Source organism: Asterias rubens, chromosome 4, assembly GCF_902459465.1.
Source record: "Asterias rubens chromosome 4, eAstRub1.3, whole genome shotgun sequence".
Taxonomy (NCBI): Eukaryota; Metazoa; Echinodermata; class Asteroidea; order Forcipulatida; family Asteriidae; genus Asterias; species Asterias rubens.
The window spans coordinates 11,953,923-11,981,131 of NC_047065.1; the positions used below are offsets into that span (position 1 = coordinate 11,953,923).

The 27,209-nt window shown below is 39.4% G+C and overlaps 1 protein-coding gene across 1 annotated transcript; it reads right to left on the reverse strand.

The window, feature by feature from the left end:
• Positions 1 to 1,888: 1,888 nt before the first annotated feature.
• LOC117289121 (NEDD8-activating enzyme E1 regulatory subunit-like) lies at positions 1,889 to 26,438 on the reverse strand. Its single transcript, XM_033770096.1, has 14 exons — positions 26,323 to 26,438; positions 22,573 to 22,737; positions 20,604 to 20,706; positions 17,893 to 17,972; positions 16,498 to 16,607; positions 15,299 to 15,408; positions 14,719 to 14,781; positions 13,545 to 13,760; positions 12,099 to 12,232; positions 11,002 to 11,077; positions 9,333 to 9,459; positions 7,979 to 8,115; positions 5,622 to 5,692; positions 1,889 to 3,209 (listed from the first exon to the last, which is right to left on the reverse strand). Exons 1-14 carry the CDS (start codon positions 26,382 to 26,384, stop codon positions 3,050 to 3,052), a joined length of 1,614 nt encoding a protein of 537 aa, XP_033625987.1. The 5' UTR covers positions 26,385 to 26,438; the 3' UTR covers positions 1,889 to 3,049.
• Positions 26,439 to 27,209: the final 771 nt, after the last annotated feature.

Sequence of the window (27,209 nt, forward strand, 5' to 3'; positions counted from 1 at the left end):
GTTGTTATCAAGGAAGAAATTTCATGCTAAGCAAATTTTTGTGCTTTGCAGCTCTATGAAATTGGGCCCAGAAGTTCACACAGCTAGCCAGCTACCCTATCTTCCAGTGCATTTTATAAATATGTATAGGTTATTGAGTAGTTGTTTTAATATTTTTTTTGCTGATTTGTGTTGAGCCTATTCTGTACATGTACAAGGTTTTGCAAGTTGAAAAAGAGTGAAACATCAATAAAGTATGTTATTAATTATAATGAAGTTATGCCGATTGTGTTGTTATTTCTTTACATGGCCATGGCTGTTTCTAAGGGTGCTTTCACGAAACGCTAGGATTAATCCTATCTCAAGATAGGACGAGTAACCCGTCCTAACTTAGGATGGGTTCAATGCGTCCTAGGTCTATGGATACAGAACTTACTCGTCCTCAGTCCTAAAATTAATCCTAAGTTAGGAAGAGTTTGTTGAAATCGACGGCAGAATGCCCAATCAGAAAAATCCTGAGGAAAACAACCACACAATCTAAAAAGTAAACTATATTATCATCCACACTTTATTTTATTTTCACATAAAAATGAGAACTTTACTACTTTATATAGCCAGAATTTTAGGTATGCTTTTTATTTACATTGATACTAATTGACACCATTATAAACGGGAAAAAATCCGGTTTGTAAGTGTTCATACAACCTGGGAAAATGAGAGCATCCCAACACTAAATTTGGCTTCAGAGCCCCTCTTTAAAGGCAGTGGACACTATTGGTATTTACTCAAAATAATTATCAGCATAAAACCTCAGTTGGTAACGAGTAATGGGGAGAGGTTGATAGTATAAAACAATGTGAGAAACGGCTCCCTCTGAAGTGAGTAGTTTTCGAGAAAGAAGTAATTTTTCACGAATTTGATGTCGATACCTAAATTTTAGAATTTGAGGTCTCAAAATCAAGCATCAGAAAGCACACAACGATGGTGTTTTTTCTTTCATTATTAACTTGCAAATTCGACGACCGATTTAGCTCAAATTTTCACAGGTTTGTTATTTTATGCATATGTTGAGATACACCAACTGTGAAGACTAGTCTTTGACAATTACCAATAGTGTCCACTGTCTTTAAAGTTCACAGCTTTTGCTTGGTGCCGTTTTTTAAAAACTATTGCAATAAATATTTCCATTGGGGAAATCTGGGATAACTTGCTTTGTAAAAGTAATAAATAGATAGTCATAGAAGAACATGCCATTAAACACATACACTGAGGCCTCTTGTGAGGGGTCCATTAAAAAAACAAAAAACGTAGGAAAACGGGACAAAAAAGTCACCCTCTTCCCAGCCAGGGTCATCCTACATGTTAACATTGTATTAAAGCCATGGATACTTTCGGTAAACAATATTGTCCAAAGGCCCACACTTCGTGTATCTCAACTTATATATTGAATAACAAATCTGTGAAAATTTAGGCTCAATCGGTCATCGGAGTTGGGAGAAAATAACGGGAAAACCCACCCTGGTTTCCGCACGTGCCGCCGTGTCATGACATGTGTTTAAATAAATCCGTAATTCACGATATCAAGAATTGATAATTGTTTAAATGTTTTCTCAAAAAGTAAAGCATTTCATGGAATAATATTTCAAGAGAAGTATTACACCATTACCTTCTGTAAACCCTGTAAGTTATTTGTAAATCTTTGAGGTTTTTTTTTTTTTTTTTTCCCGAAAGTGTATAATGGCTTTAAAGCCATTATACACTTTCGGTACAGAAAAAAAAAAAAAAAAAGGTCATGACACGGCGAAACGTGCGGAAACAAGAGTGGGTTTTCCCGTTATTTTCTCCCGATGAACGATTGAACCTAAATTTCCACAGGTTTGTTATTTTATATAGAAGTTGTGATACACGAAGTGTGGAACTTGGACAATACTGTTTACCGAACGTGTCCAATGGCTTTAAAGTAAAATCTACACATTTTGTCGTTTTTGAGAATAAAACAAGCAAACATTTCTGAGGAACTGTGCGTCTTTCCCAGTGAAAGAAACCATGGTCATAAGGCTGGATCCAACAAGTCGACCACTATAGTCAACAACGGTCGACCAGCCTGGATTTGAGTAAAAATGGTCAACCTTTAGTTAACCAAGGTTATTAATTTATTAACCACGGTTCCAATTCGAACTTGCTCAATGTATAAAATTGTTTTAAGAGAAGTGTTGGCTCTGAGAGTGAGAAGAGCCAATGGTATTGCCTAGGAACTCTTTAGTGGTGGAAATCAATCAATCAATCAATCAATCATCCAATCAGTCAATCAATCAATCAATCAATCAATCAATCAATCAATCAATCATCCAATCAGTCAATCAATCAATCAATCAATCATTCAATTAATCATTTAAGGTCATTTGTAGGGCGCCAAAATCAAACGTTTGTTCTAAGGTGCTGAGGCACAGTTGAACGGTTAGTAAAGCCTGCTGGAACAGGTGAGCTTTAAGGAGTGTCTTGAATGAGGTGAGTGAGATGGCATTTCAGATCTGTGTAGGGAGCTGATTCCACATTTTGGGGCCATATACAGAGAATGATCTCTCTGCAAAAGTTGAACAGCGAGTTCTTGGCACAACAAAAAGGGAGCAAGAGCTAGACGAACGAAGATGTCTTTGTTGAGATGTCAATTTGAGCATGTTCATGAAATATTCAGGAGCTTGTTCCCCCTTGAAACCATTTCGAGATGGATCAGTTACATGGTAGATCATGTAAATAGACTCAAGTCAAAGAAGTGCTCGAAATGAATGGCTTGGGATACCATTTTTACTGGTAAATACCCATTAAAAACGAAAGTGTGTCATTTAGAAAATTGTGAAAATATGTGGTGGTCGGAAACAGAGGAAATATTTTCAGTGCTGGTTGGGGAATCCTTTAGTGTCGGTTGGGTTTTCCGGCACAGACCACTGTGGGCACGGGTGGGTTTTCCCGGCACTGACCACTGTGTGCACGGGTGGGTTTTCCGGCACCGACCACTGTGGGCAGAACCGTGGTATGGTTTCAAACAGCGGTTTCAGACGGTTAAGGGATATCAGAGCTGGAACGTAGCCGAGGATGCAGTGATGGCATTGTAGATGTAAGTATTAGAAAACGGTACAAATTGATGCGTTATAATCTTGATCACTTCCTGTGCTGCTGCTCCACCGATGAATGCCGCTATGGAATGCAACTCGGCCGCTCCGTATCGACACCTAAATAAACAACAGGCCAAACGAATTAACAATGAATAATCATAATAATAAAGAATTGTAATGCGCACATACTGTACCCTACTGCTGGGTGTTCAAGGCCCAGTAAAAAAAAAAAGAAAAAAACAGACACAACAAAATTAGTCCTTGAAAACCTGAAACATAAGATAAGTTTTGAGAAGAAATTTGAATTTTTTAGTGGTACTGTATTGGACTGTGCTACCCTCTCTTGAGAGTCGCTTGAGGGTGCCCTTCAAGCTAGTCGGAGGGTGAGTTTTTCTAACTCACATGGTTATTAACACCATTGCAGCCATCCTTACACGAACGAATTTGATCCACGATTTACTACTTTTAGAACCCTTTCCTCATGTTTTAGTCATCACTTTAGCCACTTAGAACCACAGTCATGTAAGTAGAGTTATTCCCTGGGCTTATATTTATCTCAGCTTGCCAAAACGATGTTTTTCTGGGTCTTTAAATTTACTCTATATTTTAATTTGTGCCTCACCTAGATTCACCTACTTCGGGATTTAATTCAGCTAATAAGCTCAGATTTATCAGACTTCTGGAACTCCATATTCTTGTAGATATTGCATTTCCACCGAGTCATTCCATGAATTAGTGTATTTTGGTCTTTTTATATCGATATTTAGTAGTTAAGGAGCGATCCCTGTCTCTTATTCACAAACGTACGGCTACTTGCCAGATTGGTGGAGCCATCCCTGTTTTTAAGGATTTTGGCTTGTTAACCATTTAAAGGTATTTTCGTATTTTAACTGTTTTCTCATAAACATTGTTACTTGTTTATCGTTTTAAAAGAGTTGAGAAGTAAACAAATGTTTTCTCATGTATTTCTTACAGTTCACCGTGAAAAAGACTTTTTGGAAACTGGAGCTCCGACCTCTGGCCGACTTAGATTTATTTTAATGGTTGACACTAGCTGGCAATTTTGGGTTACGCTGCCACACGCTACACCCTCTTAACCCAGTACAGGTACAAAGTCAAGATCTATGATTAAGTGGTAGAGAGTTCCAGATTCCTTGACGGCGTGTAAACTTGAAGTAGTTAAAACAATTTTATCTTCAAGTACGCGCTAATCCTCCAATCAGATTGACAGAATGGAGTGGTGATAAAAACCTATATTGCACGGCTAATATCACTACCTGCGTCTTGTGTATTCTACATGTATGTCACGCACCAAGTTTGCTTGAAGATAAATACGTTATCACAAGCGCGCTCGTGAAAATACGGAAAGCATAGCGCGTCTGCGTCCCATATGGGACGCAGAATCACTATATTATTCCTTATTCCACTCGCGCTTCATAACTTATAACATCTATACGGGATTTGAGGCACTGCATTGGTGATGTATCAATGTATTATTGGTTTGCTGTCACTCCATGTGTATATCTACTTGCTGGGTAGATTATCTTCTTTTGAGAATTTGTGTTGCTATATATTCTACTTCCGCAGAGTAGTTTGTTTGGGACTTCTCTACTGCGATCAAGCCGTAGGATACATGGGCACCCCAAGGCGGTCAGCCACATCGGCCTACATCATATGACCTTGGAGCACAGCCAGGGATCATAAGTGTTTGACTTTTCCGGAGAGAGGAAACGAACATTGCAATTGTTTTTATTACTACTGAAGTATTTCTGATAATTTGTAATTTTCCTATAGATTCTTGACCGAATAAACAGTCAAGAATCTATAGAAAAATAGTCCTGCATCCAACTTAATTTTAAAAAAAACAAAGACAACCAGCACAAGAAACATGGATAAAAATAATAACCTTCATGTATACTTTTGAAAAGTCAAAATGAAACTTGAAGGGATATGGTTGGGCAGGGAAAGAGATGGTTGGAGGCGGGGAGGGGGGGGGGGGAGTGGGAAAGGCTGCACAACACTAAGTGAGCTTTATTGTCTTCTTGATAAGTCAAACATAAAGGTCATGTGGTGTGAATGTAAAGATGTCTAGAAAATGAGCAAATTTAGAAATGGCCATGCGCCAAACAGTGCAATGTTTGGTCACTTATTACTCAAATTATACAGGTGTTTTTGTGGAGAATTTTCGAGATCGTTATCTCCAGCAATTTACTTTGTTACAAAATGCAGAGTTCTCTTGAACCCACGGGGGTCGGCATGGAATGAGAAAATACTGTTTAACCTGTATGGCCCAATTTACCCATTTCACATGACGTCATCATCAGACAAATCTTGAATGCGCCATACTGGTGGGCAATTTCACTGTGCGTTTTCATATATAACTCTATGCATAGAGTATGCTGTGCATTGTGCGGTGAAGTGCGCATTTTAGGCGACGCGGCGTTAATACACGTAAACCTAACTGCCCACCAACATGGTGAGCGTGGCATCAGTCACCGCGTGTGACGCGCGTAGAGGGTCAATACTTACATTTCATTGATGTGGTCATCCTTCAAGGTTAGATTGACTCCCCATTCATGTAGGATGTTATGCACACAGCTCTGATTGATAATCACAAAGAAATTCGTCAATTGTAAATAAACACAAGCTAGAGTGGACTGTATGGGCTTTGCTTGGAGAGGTTGGTTTACAGTCATAGAGTTTTAAGAATTAGAGGGCGCACTGGCCTACATGTAGATACGCCGCCCGGTGTGCGACCATTTTGTAAGTTGAAAAAACAGCATCACACAGCGTTATCATAACACACACACTAACATTCAACCTTGCGGTCCCGTCTCGTTGTGCTCGCGACACCACCAGTGCGCCCTCTAGTGCTTATATACAATTATATATGGTTTATAGTCATCGTATCCAGGGCCCAATTTCATGAAGCTGTTAAGCAAACAAAAACTGCTAAGGAAATGTAACCATGCTAAGCCAAACATGAGTGGGGCACCAGTCAAGACAGTGTAAACATGTTATTTTACTCCCCGGTTTGTGGTTAAGGGAAATGGACACATTTGGTAATTGCCAAACAGTATTCTCACTTGGTTTATCCTAACCACAGACATATAATACCTATAGACCGACAGCACCTATGGAAATTAACGTCTGGGTAGTGTTATTTGAACAGCACCCGACTATACCCAAACCATGGGCAAAATCTGCGAAAATGCAAGTAAAAACACGTGTAAAGCAATGGGCGAGTGAAAGATGTCGATAGAAAATTTGTGTTTTTATCACCAAAAGTATAAGAAATGATGTTAAATCAATAGCTACATGTAGATACCTTTTCTGTCGTTACTTGTCTGCCGTTTCTCGTCTTTTTTCGGAACTTTCTCCAAAACAATGAAAGTAGAAGGAATTTGTCCAGAAAATATGTTCGTCACGCACTTTCTGGCCAAAGTGCATGTCGATGCGTGTTTTGTGCGGGCGTTGGTGACGCGTATCGCATAGACTTTCGTGCTACCGATACGCGATTGTTTGGTGTGCATTCGACGCGAGCGTACCCAACACGGCGGGCCAAAGTATGAACTCTTGTGTAACAGAGTGAGTTTAGACTGGATTTCCCGGAAAAAAGGTTGTAAAAACTACATTTTAATAGTTAAACCTCATTGCCCAACATTTGTAAACAGTTATATGGAATATTTGTGAAGTGTTGTCTAAGAATTTAGGATTACAATCCAGCATCGGGTCAATAATAATAATAATAATAAGCTAGCATTTATATAGCGCCTTTTCCATAGGTTACAAAGCGCTTGGATATGTCCAACACAGATCAAAAGTCAAAATCAAAGACAAAACAAGTGAGTCTTTAGCAATTTCTTGAATGAATCAACTGAGCTTGCTTTTCTGCAGCTATCAGGAAGCGAGTTCCACAGAGCTGGGCCTGCATTTGAGAAGGCTCGGTCTCCTGCACTAGTGCTTGTCCTATGCTCAGTGAGAAGGTTGCGTGAGGAAGAACCTAGCATGCGTGATGGTTGATGTTGCTGAAGCCTTTCACAGATGTTTACTGGGTATTTCAGAATGTGTGCCTTGAGGATATGTAGACAGATTTTGAAGTCAACACGCTTATTAACAGGTAACCAGTGGAGTTTCTTCAAGAGAGGGGTAGCACTATGTCAACGACGCTTCATGAAAACAATACGTGCAGCCTTATTCTGTAATTTCTGTAGGCGGGTCAGAGAACGTTTGGATATGCCATAAAGGAGGGAATTACAGTAATCCAATCTTGATAAAACTAGGGCTCGCACAACGGCATGACAGGTCTTCTGATTGATGTACCTTCGTATCTTCCCAATGTGTCGGAGATGGAAATTACCTATGCGGGTCACGTTGATGGTATGGGATTCCATGGTTAGTTTCTGATCAAAACTGACGCAAAGATTCTCACTTTGGCTGATGGACGGATATGTGTGTTGTTGATTTCTAATCTCAAACTGCTTAGTCGAGTGAGGTCGGTCTATAGGTATTATATGTCTGTGATCCTAACGTAAGCAAAAAATATCACAAACCTGTGAAAATTTGGGCTCAATTGGTCATCGAATTTGCAAGAGAAAAATGAAAGAAAAAACACCCTTGTTGCATTACTTGGTGTGCTTTCAGATGCATAATTAAAGGCTTCATATTCAGCTGAAGTCTTTTATTATTTGAGTAAGAAATAACCTCTTTCACAAAAACTAAGTTACTTCAGAGGGAGCCGTTTCTCACAATGTTTGACACTATCAACAGCTCTCTATTGCTTGTTTCCAAGTAATTTTTATGCTAACAATTATTTGGAGTATCTACCAATAGTGTCCACTGCCTTTCAGCAACTCTATGACACAGAGCCTACAATGTGTTCTGACCTTTAGTTTGTATGTATCTGCTTCTACTTGGTCGTCATAGCTCCCGGGGTACCGGTTATACTGATTGTAGAAACGATCGGCGGCACGCAGCAGGACGTAGAAGACCACTTCGCTGTCTGGATTCTCAAGATGAAGTGCTGCAACAAGTGGGGGACAGGATTCCCAAGTTTTGTTTTTAAGTTATATCAAAGTCAGAAAAAACAAACATCCGTCACTTTTCTTGGCGCCAGGCATACATGGGCGTTGATTTATGCGCAGTGCAATCGATACATGCTAGAACTCTACATGTAAACAAATTAGTATGTGCACGTTCGCACAACCATTGAGTGTCGCATGCAATTTTATTCTTCCCGAAGTGGAACCTACAGTCTTCCCAAAAACTGTTAATTTCAAGAATATTTTACAGGTTTTCAACATTGTACGCATTTTGAACAAAAAGGACATTAATTAAAAGCAGTGGCTGTGTAATAAAGGACCGTTCCTTTATAGCTCGGTCCTGTATTGCCCAGCCATTCCCCCTGCTAGTTTTAAATAAGAGAATTAATGTGTGGTGAAGAGATTTTCAACTAGTGGTTTAAACCCGCGCCGAGGCCTGGTTCTTGATAATTTTACTGAGACAAAGTCAAGGTAAATTATCAAGAACCAGGCCTCGGCAGATTTAAACCCACAAGTTGAAAACCGATTCAACACACTTTGATTCCCATTCATAAATACCTTATCGGTCAAAAACCATCAACACTTTTTGGTCAAAAGGTAAAATAAATGCAAAAATTATAATTGTTCAATGATTTCTTTCAACACAACTCCTTCCAGCTATGAAATGGTTAGGCCCTAGGCCCGATCGGGTAAACAACTCCTTATAAGGGAATGATGTGGGCGTATTGCGTGATGTGGCACAACTGTCCCGGCTGTGCTCTCGACCAATAGGAATGAAGAAACTGTCTTATATGCACATGTGCAAGCGTGCGTGTCACGCCCATGTTATAACACTTTTTACTGGTGTTATATCATCCGTTCAAACAACACCTCATGATGCCCTCTCGACCAATCAGAATGGATAAACTATCTTAGGTATTTATGAATGGCTGTTTCAGACCCTGTTGCCACTCTATATTATTCCCTTATTAAAATATAACTCTTTAGTTGCTTATTGAAAATACAGATTCTGACCAAGAACTTATAAACCTGACGATCCTAAAAAGATGTGATGGTATTTTTTGTACAACAAACCATTTTCTATGAAGAGTTCAATTTCATCCCCTTTCGTCAGTGTGCAAGATTTTTACATTTTCAGAAAGCGTTTAGGTAAAAAACAAGTTATGACAAAGAAAAATGCGACCAAATTTTAGCTCACCAATATCTGAGGCACTGCTTGTATCTCTATTGTACTCTTCTGCCAATGACCGGCACCGGACTACTCTCAGAAACTGTGAATTCTTGCAGAATAACTTGATCTCCGAGTCTGGTATACTGTCTGGTGTCTGCACAGAAGAGTAACAAATAATAATTTATTGCAGCATTTCATAAATAGTTCAGTGAGGCAAGTCAAGAGTAATCAGCACAAGTTTGAGGCATACTTGTGCCCACTATTGTATTCTACTTTTAAAAAATCTTTCAAACCATATGCATTTGATAACAAACGGTTTTGACCGCTTTTCATAGACCAACTCGCCCTATCCAAGGCAACATGTCCCTTTAAAAGTTCTTGTTAACCCTTTCAATACCACATTGTTTATTGTAAGCGCCCAACCGGATACCGCATTGTTGACAAAGGTCACAATGCTGTGTACCGTATTTTTTCATACTGAAAAAAAAATATAAACAATTTGGGGTGTGTACCGGTTTCAATCTTGATTTTTTTTGTGAGAAGACATTATTTTTATTTTTTTAACTTTGTGCATGCAATTTGTAGCATATATAACGACCTTTCCTACGATGTCAAATTTGTATCTATTATCTTAATTTTGTTTGCAAGATTTCTGGCTAAAAGAAAAATTACTTCTACTTTTATTCAGGATTTCTGTCTCACGAAAAACAACAAGATTTTCAACCTATTTTCCTCAAGAAAAGTTTGTAGAAACCTCTCAGAAAAATATAACCTGTTTGGTTATAAGCTTATATTTCCATTACTAAACATCGGTGCCTATTTTGCTGAAAAATCTTATCCGTTTTGAAAGAGTTTAGCCACCACGGTCAATTCGACCAGCACGAGTTGGTCGAGGCCTGCTTGCCATGCACGCCCAAGCCCACGGCGTTGAACGGGTGACGTGCTCGGTCCAGCTAGCTACCGTTGGTATTTAGTCCGGCTTTGACATCATCTGATTGCATGTCTGGTGACGAAATACCCCGATTTGCTGCCAAATGTTCACTAGATTCTTTGTCAGGACTGTCCAAGTCTTTTTGTAGAGTCACCATAGGCAAACGTATTGGACAAACCCTTTGTGCAATGAGCAGCCATGATGGTGATTTTTGTCGAAAAAAAAACACAACAAAAAAACGTGAAATCTTGAAGTGTACTTTTCTCGGAAAATCGTAATGGCGACCCCCTATACACAATACACACCATTGCAATGCTTGGTAAACAAGCTACCCGTCTATATAAAACCTAACAACAGAGGGCGTCAAACAAAATAAGAACAGACTCTCAAAGGCAAGTTTTCTCGACATTGGGACGGAGCAACTACATGACGCACGGTCGAGTTTTCACGACAATGGTAAGGAAGCGCTTGCATTGCGCGGTCGAGTAAACTCGCCAATGGTATAGACGATGTGACCTATGTTTACATTCAAACCGCCCTCTGTTGACAAAACACTATATACGTCATGTTTCGCCGGGCACTGAGTTGCGTAGTCATAGTAAGTTTGCGTACACTTTCTAGCTGGCTGCCAAAACACAAAGGTTTTGCCCGGCGGTTTGCGCGCGAATCATGTTATGGTTTTCGTGTGACGTCAGAGGTCACATCGTCTATTGAAAGGGATAACTTCAGTCAAGTGTGAACATGGCAAACAGGGCACCGACTCACCTTCCCTAGGGAGACCAAGATCTGGTTCACTCTGGACGTCACGGCCGATATATCAATCTTGGCTTGCTCTATGTACCTGACAAAAACGGACAAGAAAATAACATACAGGCTGTAAAAAATATGATAACTATAGCCCGGGGTACACTGTCCAGTGAAAAACTGGTGTAAGGCAGCAAACACCACTAAAAAACCTGTGCACCATTTGACCATTTAAAACTGGTTATGATCACTAAAGTTAACAGAAAGATACATTTATGACAATAATAATAATATAGAAATAACTAGTTCTTATCAATGCGCATTGTATTAGTGCCCTGGTCATTATGACAACCAATATTATTCCTTTAATCTTTCTCAGCTCTCGGGGAGAAAACAGCCCCAGCTGCCGTGCGCTCAGAAGGGCTTTTTTAAACATAATATCAACCTCTACCCTCGCAGGTACCCATTTATACCCCTGGGTGAAGAGAAGCAATTATAGTAAAGTATTGTGGTCAAGGACGCAAGTGTCACGGCCGGGATTCGAACCCACACTCTGATGATGTAACCACCAGAACTTGAATTTGACGCTTTTAACCACAACACTCTAAAATACATCATCAAAATCTGAGCTACTTAAACTTCCTGAGGGCAAGTTTAAGACAGTGGACACTATTGGTAAATTGTCAAAGACCAGTCTTGTCACTTGGTGTATCTCAACATATGCATAAAATCACAACCTGTGAAAATTTGAGCTCAATCGGTCATCAGAGTTGCAAGATAACTATGAAAGAAGAAAAAAACACCATTGTCACACGAAGTTGTGTGCTTTCAGATACTTGATTTCGAGACCCCAAATTCTAAATCTGAGGTCTCAAAATCAAATTCGTGGAAAGTTACTTCTTTCTCAAAAACTACGTCATTTCAGCGGGAGCCGTTTCTCACAATATTTTATACTATCAACCTTTCCCCATTACTCTTAACCAAGTGAGGTTTTTTGCTGATAATTATTTTGAGTAATTACCAATAGTGTCCACTGCCTTTAAAATGCTTTACTTGCCCATTGAGCTACATGTACTTGACAAAAAGCTTAGGCGCAAGGCCTGATAAGGTTAACTCACACATTTTGGAGTTGGATATATCGTTTTGAGTCGGCAGTCATGTCGGGAATGGAACCTCGTAATGGTAGCTTTCCACATCCTTCATTCTCCACAAACTGCTTGACTGCTTGAGCTATCACCCAGAAGGAGCAACTCTGCACAATAAGAAGTTCACAATAGATATTAAATATGCATAGGGGACAAAGAATGTGCATTTTGGTACTACCCGTATACACAGATGTGTGATAAGCACTGTATAATCAGTACTTTAAAAAAAAAAAAAATCACACGCATATTACTCAGGTGGGATTCAAACCCATGAACCTTGCAATTCTAGAGACTGCCCGGTGGCTTGAGGCAGTTCGAGTAAACTGCTTCACGTGCCCAGTGAGCTACTTGACAAAAAGCTTGAGCGCAAGGCCTGATTTATCAGGTAAAACTCACACACTTTGAATATAAGAAGTTAACAGGTTACTTCAAATTCCTATGGATTAATTACTTAGTGCAAAACTTCCTTGATCTACTACTTTAACATGATACCGCAACAAATGCTGTTGATGGTACTGCATGACAGAAATTTCAAGAAAATTCTCCAAAAGTCTCTGATTCGAGTCACGTTCGTAACACTTGTGTCCTTGAGCAAGATACTTTACTATAATTGCTTCTCTTCACCCAGTATGGTTATAAATGGGTACCTGCGAGGGTAGAGGTTGATAATGTGTATGAAAAAGTCTTTGTAGCACTAGGGTGGCCAATGTTGAATACTCCCCAGCCTGCGAAAGATTAAAGGGAAGTTATTGGCCAAGTGACCAGGGGTCGGTTTCACCAAGAGTTAGGACCACTCCTAGGAGATATTAAAAACCTATGGCTAGTCCTAAGTTAGGAGGAGTAAATCGTCCTCGTCCTAACTTGAGATAAGACAAGTCTTAACTCTTTGTGAAATCTACTTCAGAGCACTAACGTTAAGGGCATTGAGATTTTTATTGTAAACTGCGCTATATTTAAGAATTTGTTATTATTATTATTTTGATCACTATTTGCATCATGTAAACGAATTCTCCCTAAAAGCCATTGGACACTTTCGGTAACAGTATTGTCCAAAGGCCCACACTTCGTGTATCGTAACTTATATATAAAATAACAAACTTGTGAAAATTTAGGCTCAATCGGTCATCGGAGTAGGAAGAAAATAACGGGAAAACCCACCCGTGTTTCCGCATGTTTCGCCGTGTCATGACATGATTTTAAAATAAATTTGATATTGATATCGAGTATTCTTGATATAAGTGATAATTGTTTTAACGTTTTCTCAAGAAGTAAAGCATTTCATGGAATAATATTTCAAGAGAAGTCTTTCACCATTACCTTCTGTAAACCCTGTAAGTTATTTGTAAATCTGTGAACTTTTAATTTTGTTTACTGTTCCGAAAGTGTGTAATGGCTTTGACACTCCATGAAAATCATCACCTCTGATGTCAAGTTCACACACGCAGGATCATTGAATATTTCCTGGACTTCGCTGGGGATTCTCGTTGGCACGACGGAGGCGTTGATACTCTTTGCCGCCTCCTCAAAGTTCTCTTCGATTTCTGGGACACCGTTCTCGTTGACGAGAACACCACTCCGAATCATTTGACGAAGGCTCTCTTTCTCCTTATATGTCTTGGGAATGTTTTCTCCATGCTGGGGGAAAAGAATATCACATTTTAATAAAAGCACAAAATTAACAAAATTAGTTCGTTGGGTGCAGTTTAAGTGAATTTTCTTACGTTGACAATGGATAACCGTCACCTATATATTGATCATTATAGGGCATTTAAGAACACAAAGGTTTCAAATGCTGCATCAAACACCTTACACGTTTCCTACCCTAATAAGAATAATAATATTTGGTTCTTATAATGCGCTTTATCACCCCCCTTGGGGCGTATTAAAGCTCACAGTATTTTTCCTGCAAGGTATGTGGAGCTACGATTTGAAGTGAGAGACCTTTAAAGCACCGTGTAATGGTTAACAAGGTGCTGTGGCGCAATATGCAGCCAATTAAACCAGGAATACCGGGGCAAACCCCTTCTGATTTCGACATAAAGTGCACTGGGTTCTTTAACATGCATTACACAACACACGGGACCAACGGCTTAACGTCCCATCCGAAGGATGAAGCAATGCATTGCAATGGTTAAGTGTCTTCTTGCTTAAGGACACAAGTGTCAGGACTGGGACTTGAACCCACACTGTGCTGAACAGAAACACTCAAGTTTGAATTCGGTGCTCTTAACCACTTCTAGTGTTATTTCAAAACCTTTGTGCATACTCCACGTTACAGGGCATACTGCGCTAATACAGCTAGTCAGGAACTACTCTAGTAAAATAGTTCCGTCTGAAGAAGTCAAGAAAATAGCATTTGAAGATTCACAACGATCTAACTAAATATCTGAGCCCAATTTCATAGAGCTGCTTAGGCATGAAAAGTAGCTAAGCACAACAAAATTCAGCTTACCAGAATAAAACCACCAGCCAAAGTACCATGTCACAGTTACAATTTATGACTGGTATCCTGCAAATGTTTGCTTAGCAGAAAAGTGTTGAGCATAATTGTTTACTTAAGCAACACTATGACAAATGGCCCTGGTGCTTTTACCTCTGCTTTCCACTTCTCCAAGAATTTGTAGTCAATAACTAGGTAGGGTGTGTGCATATGTTCCTGAAAGATGAAAATGACAAGAGTGAGTATGGAAAATATGTTCAATACATTGTTTGACTCATTTCTCAAAAACTACAGCACCTCAGCAAGTGATGTTTTAAGAGAAAAGCTTACTACCATCAATTATCTTCAAACTGTGAAAGTTTACTGTAAATCTGTGGACATTGTGTTTTGTGTGCAACAAAAAGTACCCGAACCTTTTATAACCCCTTGAAGGCAGAAAGGCTATGGCCGCTATTCTATTCCGGAATGCTGTGGACTGAGTATGTGGTAAGCCGTGGAATGCAGTCTGTGGCCGGTAGCTGTGGGGAAACAAAGGCTGCTATGCAGTCATGCATGTCAGCCGGGCATTGAGGCCTGATAATACTGGCGTTAAGGGGTTAAAAACAATTTTGGTAATTGTTTGATGGAAGAAAAAAAAAATCGGAAATCAGACTAAAGTAGGAAGAATATCATGTCATCAACAAGCACTGGAGTAAAACCCAAGTCCTCCGAGGTAAAGTTATCAGCCACCCACCTGCTTTGTCATTTGGCTTAGGTCCAAGGAATCCACAAAGTGCACAAGGCCCGGAAACGGGCAATCCAATCTCAAATCATCCCTGGCGTTGTCAGGGTGAGACTCAATCACTGCCATCAGAAACAAAATAATAAATCCAGAAATAATATTAATAGCAATAACGAAAGTGGCTTATTTTTAATAGCACACATATCCGTCACTCGGTGACTCTCCAGGCACTTTAATATACATTCCTGCAAGGTATGTGGGACTATGTTTGCATAGCACCATGTAATGGTTTACGAGGTGCTGTGGAAGAATATGCTGTCAATCAAACCAGGGGCGGATTTCACAAAGAGTTAAAACTTGTCTTATCTCGGGTTAGGACGAGTTACTTGTCCTAACTTAGGACCAGCCATACGCTTTTAATATCTTCTAGGACTAGTCCCAAGTTAGGACAAGTCCCAACTCTGTGTGAAATCGACCCATGGAACACCGCGGCGAACCCCTTCTATTTTTGATAAGTGCACTGGGTGTTGTTTTTTTTGTGTGTTACACAACACAAGGGACCAACGGCTTTAACAATGCATTGTTTATTTGTATCTTTATTCGGGGTTCGAATCCCACCCGAGTAACATGCCTGTGATATTTTTTCACAGGACTCGGGGAAGTACCGAGTATACAGTGCTAACACACATCGGTGTATGGGTGAAAACCAAAACTAATATTCTTTATCCCCGATGCAAATTTAACATCTATTATATCGTTGCGGTACCCGCTGCCAAAACATAGGATTCGAACTGCCTCTAGCTGCCGGGCAACCTCGGTAGTCTAGTTGGTAAGACACTGCTCTAGAATTGCAAGGGTCGTGGGTTCAAATCCCACCCGAGTAACATGCCTGTGATATTTTTTCACAGGACTCGGAAAAATACGAAGTATACAGTGCTAACACACATCGGTGTATGGGTGAAAACCAAAGTTAATATTCTTTATCCCCGGTGCAAATTTAACATCTCTTATATCTTTATTCAAATCAAATGTCAACTTTTGTAAAGCACTCCCGTCTTTATGGGGGCGCTGAAAAATAATGCCTGTACATATCTATGTACATGTATGTGGGGTGTCATGGCCGAGCAAATAAGAGCAACGAACTCAAGCTCTGGTATCTCTGTACAGCAGAGTGTGGGTTTGAATCCCACTCATGACACTTGTGTCCTTACCTGTATGCTCTTTGACGACTAGTCGCATGTAACCAATGAAGCCATAACTTCTGCAAACCAGCAGTGGGATACCAGTGCTCCACAGTGTTGCTGCTAAATCAAGTAAGGTTCTGTAAACAACAATTTTGTGGGCAAACAATTATCATTGTTATTATTTGTTGTATGCAGGTTGCCAGACCCACAAGGCCAGGGCCCAATTTCATAGAGCTGCTAAGCACAAAAATTTGCTTAGCATGTAATTTCTTCCTTGGTAAAAACAGGATTACCAACCAAACTTCAATTTGTTACATATTCCTTGTTACTGGTTTTCAGCTGTTGTTTGCTTATCCTGAAAATTTTGTTGAAATTTGGTTGGTAATCCTGTTTTTATCAAGGAAGAAATTTCATGCTAAGCAAATTTTTGTGCTTAGCAGCTCTATGAAATTGGGCCCTGAAGGCCACTCCAAGGTGTGCACAACAAACCAACTTTTTTCCCCAGGGGGCCATTCCACTTACTGGGGCTGAAATAGGGTTACCCCCTTTACAGTCCATACGAATGTAGGCTTGTGTATCATCCATCAGCAGCCTGGCTGGTAGAGCATTAAGCACTGCCTCCCACACTTTACGAAGCAATCATGGTTTTTAAGTGTCTTGCTTGAGGGCACAAGTGTCACAACCAGGACTCGAACCCAAACTCTGCTAATCACAAACACCAGAGTTTTAAATCCAGTGCTTCCAACCACTAGGCCAAAAAACGAAAAATTGCAGGGAAACTGACTGTGCAAATTAAGTACTTTTGGATTAAACAAACAAAAAATCTGTGGCAGCATCAAGCAGATTCCACAGGTTAGCTGTGAATTTCTGCTTGTGGGAGAGCACACTCACAATTCTTAGCTCAAATCAGCTTTAAAAAAAGAAATTTTATTTTTTTTTTTTATGCAAGGCGCCAGACACACAAGGCCTGAAGGCTACTTCAAGGTGTGGGCTACAATTATTTTTTTCCAGAGGCCGTTGCCACCTACTCCTAGGGCTGAAACAGGGTTACCCCTATTACAGTCCATACGGATGTATAGGCTTGGGTATCATCAGTCCGAAGCCTGGCCGGTAGAGCAGAAAGCAATACCTCCCCAATTTTATGTAGCAAGTGTCACGACTGGGATTCAAACCCACACTCTGCTGACTAAACAGCAGAGCTTGAATCCGGTGCTCTTAACCACTCGGCCATGACATGCTACATGTAGCTCTTGCTCAGTAAAGCCAAGATTGGTGAAATCTTTTAGCATCTTTTCAGCATACATCTATTCTCATCTACATTATTGACAGAAACCATTTTCTTCAAATTTTAAATTTTTGAAATTAATCCCCCCCCCCAAAAAAAAACCCACATTAATTAATCAATCCAAAATAAAGACATACCTTTCAACCAGGTCTGTTGCTACAACTAAACTGAACGATTCAAAGAATTGCGGATTATTTTCTAGAAGCTGTTCTGGACTCTGAAACAAAAAACATCAATATTTAATATTTTTTTCATAATGAACAATAGCCCAATACAACGACAGACGGGTACAAGAGGGGAGGAAAAAGCATGAGTGAGGCTTAAGGCGTCAGTGTTCCAAAGGCTCTAGGCGCCAGTGTTTCATATGCTTTAGGCGCCAGAGTTCCATAGGCTCTAGGTGCCAGTGTTCTGTAGGCTCTAGGTGCCAGTGTTCCATAGGATCTCGGCGACAGTGTTCCATAGGCTCTAGGTTTCAGTGTTCCATATGCTTAAGGCATCTTTTTTGAAATATGGACCATTTTACAACCTCAAATGTCATTTTTCAAAAAATTATATTTGACCTTTTCAGATATTTCAAATAATTGTATACATATTAAGGTTTATTAATGTTCATATAAGGATAGAGCAGTTAATTTTAATTGTGTTGTGATCATTTTAAAAATGTAGAGTCTGCAGCAGTGAAACCTGTGGTTATATATATTTAATTCAAAACTAGCTTAAGTAAATCACAAGGAACATTCATTGTTTACTATAATGAGGTAAACAGATGTACTTTCAAATAAAATCAGTAAAAACTCAACAAAACACCAAACACAGAAAATATAAGCCTGACAGAGGGCATAAGGTTGACATAAAAACAAAGCAAATATTGTCTGTAATTATTTTTTTTCTGGCACAAGACTACTGTAATTTCGCTGATTATTGCAGCCTCTCATACCTAATATCTATCAAAAATGAAAACTTTGTCAAGCGTCCACATTTTTTTTTTAGGTAAAAAACGTCAGTTTCGAACGTAATTTTTGACAGATTTTTAGTGACGATCGCCAAAAAATGACAGATTTGCATGACGTTCCAGAAAATAGACGGACTTTATTGCAAAACGACATTCCAGAATGTATTACCTTCGCGCAATCCACATCAAACGTACCTGAACGGAAGTTGATTTAGTTTCCAAAAACTAGCGTTCTGAAGAAAGTATTTCCGTTGTAAATCATCTGAAAGACGTTTCGGTTTTTCGTCTGGAGCTGTCCGATGGATTGTCGAACGGCAGTAAATGCCGACGTTATTTTTTTGACAGAAGTATAAGATCGCGCAGAAAAACATGTGCTGATCGCACGTTCCGTAAAAACACTGAGGGTGCCTGACTACAAGCAGACGTTTGAGGGGGTACGTCTCGTGTCAAAGGTCAACTTACAGGCCGATCAGAAAATTCATGAACGTCGCGCGGAAGTAAATGACAGACAAGGAAAAATTACATCGCTGGAGATTTGAAAAACTGATTATATCGCTGCAATCATTGTCACAAAATAACCATTACTTAAACGTGTTTTCTTTGTAATTTTTTTGAACTTATTGAATGTCTTAAAAATTGGTTAACTCACGTGTTTCTTATTGTTGATATTTTTGACGGAAAAAAAAGACGCACGGAAAATTACCCATTTCTTTTTTTTTTTTTTAATTGTCGGACTTTGATTGTCTTTTGCTGTTAAATTATTTGTCAACGTCCCCCACCACCTGCGCATTCGAAAGTTAAATAAATGCCCTGCAAATATGAAGTTTTGATCATTTAAATACCTCAATTATCTAACAGGTTGTTGAGGTCTGTCAAAAATGCTGATGTCAGGGACTCAAAATCTTCTACCTTGATTTATTTGAAAGGCCTGGCCTGTCAAAATTGTGTATAATATCTTGCTAGGTACCTCTTAGTTTATTACAATGTATAAATAAACAAAATAGCTTTCACTTATGAAAATATCAGGGTCCGAATTTCAGACTTACAAATGGTCGACATAACAAAGAAGATGCCTTTAGGCGCCAGTGTTCTATAGGCTCTAGGCGCCAGTGTTCCATAGGCTCTTGGTGACAGTGTTCCATAGGCTCTTGGTGACAGTGTTCCATTTGCTCTAGGCACCAGTGTTCCATAGGCTCTATGCACCAGTGTTCCATAGGCTCTAGGCACCAGTGTTCCATAGGCTCTAGGCACCAGTGTTCCATAGGCTCTAGGTGCCAGTGTTTCATAGGCTCTTGGCACCAGTGTTCCATAGGTTCTTGGCACCAGTGTTTCATAGGTTCTCGGTGCCAGTGTTCCATAGGCTCTAGGCGCCAGTGTTCAACCAGTGTTATACTATCAACCTCTCCCCATTACTCGTAATCAAGAAAGGTTTTATGATAATAATTATTTTGAGTAATTACCAATAGCGTCCACTGCCTTTAAGGAACATTACAGAATTGGTAAAAAACAAAAATTGTCCAAGATCACAGATTTACATAAAACTTGCACGGTCTAATGATGACAATAGTAGAAAACATCCCTTGAAAAGAATTCTGTCTGAAATGTCATAGTTGATGAAAAATAAAAGAATAAAACAAAATTCCAATTGGAATTTATTGCTCAGTGACCATTTTATTAATTTTGTTTTTTGAATCGATGTCATACAAAATGTTCAATTCTTTTTTAACTATTTTCTTGCAACCCAGATGGCTGACTGATCTCAAACTTCAACAGGTTTGTCGGTTAAATGTTTATGGTGGATTACATGGGCTGACACCATTGTACACTGCCAGCAACTGTTTTGTAAACAAAAACCAATTCAGTAATGTTCCACTAACTTAATTTTTGGAAACCAACCTCTTCCACAAAGTCTCCCCGGACATCGCTGTTGAGCTCCAGGAGAAACTCTGTCGTCGCCTGTGCTCTGGATTTGCCGATGCTGTCTTTATCCAGGAAAAAGCTGGGGAAAGAAAATGGTTTCTGAAATGTTATTCATATATTGTGTGACTTTAACAACTAAGTTACGCAGTTTACATCATTCCACGGTATTTAACAATGTAATTAAAAGTATCAAAGAAAAAACATTTTTTTGAGCAAATCACTGTTTCTTGCCTTGTAAGATAAACACTGTTACATGACCTTACGTGTAGTTTTTGTACTTTCCAGTGGTACAACAAGGCCCTATCAATCATACACCAATCCAAGCAGTTCTTTCACTGGTAGTATTACATGTAAGTAATGTATTTTTGGGGATGAACGAAGACAAATACTAAAGAGCGACTTGTGACCTCGGGATTAAAATTCCGGCACTCAATTACCTGTGAGCCTCTAGCCCTTTGTTCGTGAGTGCTATAGCTGAAACCAGTCAACCTGTAACGGTTGTATAGCAAGGGATCACACCCAACTTTACAAATACGACCTGGGAAGCGAAAGCTTCTGTGTTCAATTAAAGGCAGTGGACACTATTGGTAATTACTCAAAATAATTATCAGCATAAAACCTCACTTGCTAACCAGTAATGGGGAGTGGTTGATAGTATAAAACGTTGTGAGAAACGGCTCCCTCTGAAGTGACGTAGTTTTTGAGAAAGAAGTAATATTCCAAGAATTTGATTTCGAGACCTCAAGTTTAGAATTTGAGGTCTCGAAATCAAGCATCTAAAAGCACCCAACTTCGTGTGAAAAGGGTGTTTTTTCTTTCATAGTTATCTCGCAACTCCGACGACCAATCAAGCTCAAATTTTCACAGGCTTGTTATTTTATGCATATGTTGAGGTACACCAAGAGAAAAGACTTGTGTTTGACAATTACCAATAGTGTCCATTGTCTTTAATCTATTCCATTGCTTACATGCCCCTGGTCATTGCCTTGATGTCCCATGACTTTGAAATGTACAAATTTATATATCCCTCATACAGATGCCCTTCAAGAATGAAGTATCACCCCTGAATCCACCATAAGAGTTCCGCACGTAATCAAACTTACAGGACCAATGTCCAAATCATATTCAGGGCTTGAATTTTACACTGGCTGGACCACATCATGCCCTATGGTTTTAGTAGTGTAAGGCCTGTAATCTCATGAATGAACAAGTTCAGTGGTCTTGGGTTCATTCAAATGAATAATAACAGCTCACTGATTAAAATCTTTATAAAAAAAAACAAGTGATGTTAAAGTGTTGTCCTTGAGTCTGGTTAACAATTTTAAATTTACAAATTTTGTCGTGTCTGTTTTTGTTTTCATTTTGCGATGGTTTTTATGGCACCTTGAACACCCAGCAGGGTGGATATATGTGACCCGCTCTGTGAACATGAGTCAGGTAGGCAGTTTCAGGAATTGAGTTATATGCATGGCTGGAAAGAACACACCAGCAGCAGTAATTTGGTATATGTCTGAGCTTTGGGGTGTATCGCGTTAATGAGTTACTCCTGTTTGAAAGTAGCCACTACACCATTTTTTGTGAAAAACAAAGTAAAATGATATTTTAAACTACCATTGTGTGCAAAAGGATACAAATTAGACATAATATGATCACAAAATTGTTGTATTCATAGCTTTAATGCCTAAAAGTAAGTATTCTAAAGGTTAACCATGCAACTAAAGATCTTAAAAAGAAAAGAAAAACAGATTTTCTTCTTATTTTATTACTTTTCCACATTAAACTGTCCATAACTTAATATTGCATTGGGCAACGTACGTGACTCATTTTCACAGAGTGGGTCACATATGTGAATTACAAGTCTTTATCATAATAATATAAGACCAAGAAGGAAAAAAAAGACAAAATCTTAATGTGTCCAGCTGCACATCATCCGTCTAATACTCACTTGTTCCCAACATCTTCACCTTTGACCTTGTTACCATCGACGACAGAGAAGGAACCAATTCCTGGTAGGATGATATTTTTAAGGATCTCCGTCCCCGTGGCCGTAGCATTGATGAGACACACTTGAGCTGATTCCAGGGCAGCTTGGCCGTGATCTCCCCATAGTCTGAGAAAAATGAGAAAACACTATGAAGGCCGGGTCACACACAGGCCTCGATAACCAGAACGTAAACGAAAATGTTGTCGCTGCAGTGTGACTCGGCCTTTAAGCACAGACTTGTTAGCTTTGTTACAGATGGGTTGCGATACGCGTCATTGACCGCCATCTTTGATGTATTTTACACAAGAAAAGTGCACGGGTGTACGCCCTGCGCAATACTGTCGTTCACTTTTAACCTGTAATATTCATACAAAAATGGCGGTCGATGAAACGTATTTCAATCCACCTGTTGAAAGAGCAAAGAAATGAGGAAATTGACAATTTCTACTAGAGCATTTTAAAGGGCACCAAGCAATGACCAGGGGGCATGGATGCAATCACTTTCATTGCCCCCGTTTTTAAAAATAATATTAATTAGCGCTTTTATACTTCTGAAGGGCGCCTACTCAAAGTGCTTCCAACCTTAGTACCCCTACGCCCAATTTCATAGAAAAACAACAGCTGAATACCAGTAACAAGCAATTTGCAACAAATGGAAATTTGGTTGGTAGGGGCCTAATCCCTTTTTTATCAATAAGAAATAAATTTCATGCTAAGCAAATTTGTGTGCTGAGCAGCGCTATGAAATTGGGGCCTGGTCACTGGGCCATTTAATTAATTCTCTAAACCATCTCAGCTACCTTTGGAGTATACAGCCTGTGCTGCCAAATGTGTAGCGCACTAAGCTAAAACAATCACAAGAACCATCTCTGCCCTCACAAGGTCCCATTATAAAAACAAAATCCCTGCCAACATGTGAAATCTTGCGGTTAGGGGGTAATTCTCTGCTTTCATAATGCTGTTCTTTGCCAACACTAAACAGTGACTAAAGCCATAAAACTGGGCCCAGGATTTTCTTTGTCTGCCACGACGCGCTTGCCCCCGACCGTTCTTTCCCAAGATGGACATTTTTTTGTCATCATTATTGAACATTATTTTTTTACTCATTTCTCAAAAACTACAGCAAGTAATATTTTAAAGGCAGTGGACACTATTGGTAATTACTCAAAATAGTTATAAGCATAAAACCTTTCTTGGTGACGAGTAATGGGAAGAGGTTGATGGTATAAAACATTGTGAGAAACATCTCCCTCTGAAGTGCCATAGTTTTCGAGAAAGAAGTAGTTTTCCACGAATTTGATTTTGAGACCTCAGATTTAGAACTTGAGGTCTCGAAATCAACCATCTAAACGCACACAACTCCGTGTGACAAGGGTCTTTTCTTCTTTCATTATTATCTCGCAACTTCGATGACCGATTGAGCTCAAATTTTCACAGGTTAGTTATTTTATGCATATGTTGAGATACACCAACTGTGAAGGCTAGTCTTTGACAATTACCAATAGTGTCCACTGGCTTTAAGGGAAGCTTTCTAGAATCATTATCTTCAAACCATATAAGTTTAATGTAAATTAAAGAGAGCGCCATGATCTAGATGGAATGGCGCTATACACACCTGGTTATTAGTATTATTATTAAATCTATGGATATTGTGTTTTGTGTCACTCCAAAAGTACTAAAATCCTTTGAAGGGTTTTATACCTTTTGTAGATCAAGTTTTTACCCATGACATGAATCTCACTGTGAATGAAGTTATAATTTACCTGTGGAAAGTTCAGCTTCATTAGTCAAAAGTTTTTAAGAAAAAAAAGTGATAACAACAGCAATGTTTTCAGGAGAGCTACAGAGTATACAACTACAAGTTAGTACAAGCTAAAATAATTGTTGTCTCCTGAAACAAACATTGTTTTTGTGACATTGGCAATAAAAAAACTACACTCAGCATAGACTATAGACCCAGTAACTGGGGCGCTGTACTCCCTTTTTTCGAAATTTTTTCACTATCAGTCGTACTAACGCCCCAGCCAAAGCCACACTTGGTTTTAAGACACCAACATTTTCTATGACTGCCTCACAAAAAATGCCCCAAAAATACCCAACGAATTACCTTCAAAACAGCCTCCTGGCCTCTACTATGTTTAAGATGCAACACCAGGCATTTTTTCAGACATTCCGCTGGACCATCCATCACATCGCGAGCTAGAGCTATCTTATTAATAGACGGGTGCCTGCCTGACCGAAGATCATTTGCACTCAGGGTGGCTCGGCCCCGTGGTTGCTTTGACAATAATTTTATTGTGTTTTTTTTAGTACAAGCTCATGGCTTCAGATGAGAGGAGGGAGCCAATTCTAAGATTGGTCGTCGGAGTTGCGAGATAACTATGAAAGAAAAAAACACCTTTTTCACACAAAGTTGTGTGCTTTCAGATGCTTGATTTCGAGACCTCAAATTCTAAACTTGAGGTCTCGAAATCAAATTTTGTGGAAAATTACTTCTTTCTCGAAAACTACGTCACTTCAGAGGGAGCCGTTTCTCACAATGTTTTATACTATCAACCTCTCCCTATCACTCTTCACCAAGTAAGGTTTTATGCTGATAATTATTTTGAGTAATTACCTATAGTGTCCACTGCCTTTAAACACCACCACGTGTTGCCCTCTCGACCAATCAGAATGGATAAACTGTCATTTATTATTCATAAATACCCCAGACAGTTTCTCGACTCCTATTGGTGGAGACGCGTCACGTGGGGGTGTTTAAATGGTTGATAATGACCAGTGTTTATGACCGGCTGGCTTCCACCTGTCCGCGCGCAAGACTATCACGCGGAACGCGCAATTCATAGCTATGTAACAGCGCGTAATCTATTTCTAAGCGCGCGTGCGTAATCTATTTCTAAGCGCGCGCACGTAATCTATTTTGGAAAAGTTTCCGTATGGCGCCACCACTTTTTCATTCAATATGAAATAATATAGTATCTAATTTACCTCAATGAGATATCACTTTTTGTAAAAATGAGTGGAAAAGTGGTGGCGCCATACGGAAAGTTATCCTCTCTTTTCAATAACCCACGCGCAACATACTCTCCACAAAGTTTTTGACAAAAAATATCACAAACCTCAAATTTTCAACTGTTTAAGTGTCTGTAATTGTATTTTTTAACGTTTTTTAACAAAAGGGCATTTATGAAAACAAATTGGGGAAAAAAAAGAGTAGAGAAAAAGGGTCGTTGTCGTGCGATTAATCACATGAATTCGACCCTGCCAGCTTTAAACGGCCGTGTACGAACTCGTCGTTACGTTACCCTTTTAAGTTTGATTCCCTTAATTCACCATTGTTCACAAACAAGTGAGCGGTCTGGCGGTTGAGCATGTTGAGTGACAAAGATCACGCGGTGTTTCAAGTTTACCCCGACCTAAATATGCAAGGAAACACATAGTTTCCACGGTAGAAAAAAGAGTGAGCTTGCGCGTATTAGAAGAAAGTACCGACTTTAAAGCTTACGCCCAACAAATATTGCATGATTATCATGATATGCACTCGCGTGCACGACTCGACTGTCTATCTAAACTTTTCCTTTTGGTTGGGTGCGAATTTCAGGGTTTTGTAATGCAAGTTCAAAGTTGAGAAGAACACAGACGAGATTCCCTGTATAGTTTTCTTCCACATTTTCCTAAGCTACATGTCTGTTTCATTTTAGTAATAATTACCTCAGCTGTCTGTCGTATTTCTTCTCCTTGTCGACTACCGGACTTCCCCTGGGCGCAGCCATGTTGTTGAATTGGGTACGTACCGGCGGTCAACTCGGTCCCAAGTCAACTCGGTCCCAGTCAACTCGGCCCCAAGTCAACTCGGTCCCAAGTCAACTCGGTCCCAAGTCATCTCGGTCCCAAGTCATCTCGGTCCCAGGGGCCTTTCTCAAACCACGGCTTGGGCCCCGGCTCAGGCTCCGCGTGCTGATATCCGTGCAAATACGCGCGGCTCCAAAATGCAGGTTACAATGCAAGCTGCGTACACAGTACAGCACGCGGAGCCTAAGCCTGAGCCGGAGCCCAAGCCGTGGTTTGAGAAAGGCCCTGTCAACTCGGTCCCAAGTCAACTCGGTCCTTCGACCAAATTTTACTTTTTTAAAATTATTTTATTGGTACTATTTCGTGCGTGTAACTGAGTTAATAATAATATTTACAGTTCTTTTTCAGAATTGAGAAGTCTTTCGAAACCTCACCATGCAATGCCTCAAATCATGCTCAAATCCTATTTATTTTATTATGTTCTTGTAAAAGTTTACTTACTTTTTGAATGTAAGTGTATTGCTCCATGTTTCAACCAACCTTATTTTTATTTTTGTTTTGATTTTCATTACGTGTAAGTTAACTGGAAAGTTATGTTTATTATTAATAATTTTAACCAAACATCAATTTTCTCATGTTTTAATTCTCGGAAATCGTACTTTTTTATATTATTTATAAAATTGCTTGATAAAATAAACATCTCAAGAGGATTAAATTGTTACTGTTTGTCAATTAATGTTAATTTTTGAGAGCCATACAAAAAACAATACTCTGGTTGAAATCAAAGAAACATTTGAACTCATTGT

Coding starts and splice junctions, on each gene's coding strand:
- LOC117289121 (XM_033770096.1), bottom strand. CDS start 26,384: ATGGCTGCGCCCAGGGGAAGTCCGGTAGTCGACAAGGAGAAGAAATAC. Junction 17,973..20,603: donor GGGGAGACTTTGTGGAAGAG/GTTGGTTTCCAA, acceptor TTTTTGTTTCAG/AGTCCAGAACAGCTTCTAGA. Junction 11,078..12,098: donor TATATCCAACTCCAAAATGT/GTGAGTTAACCT, acceptor CGTTTTTGTCAG/GTACATAGAGCAAGCCAAGA.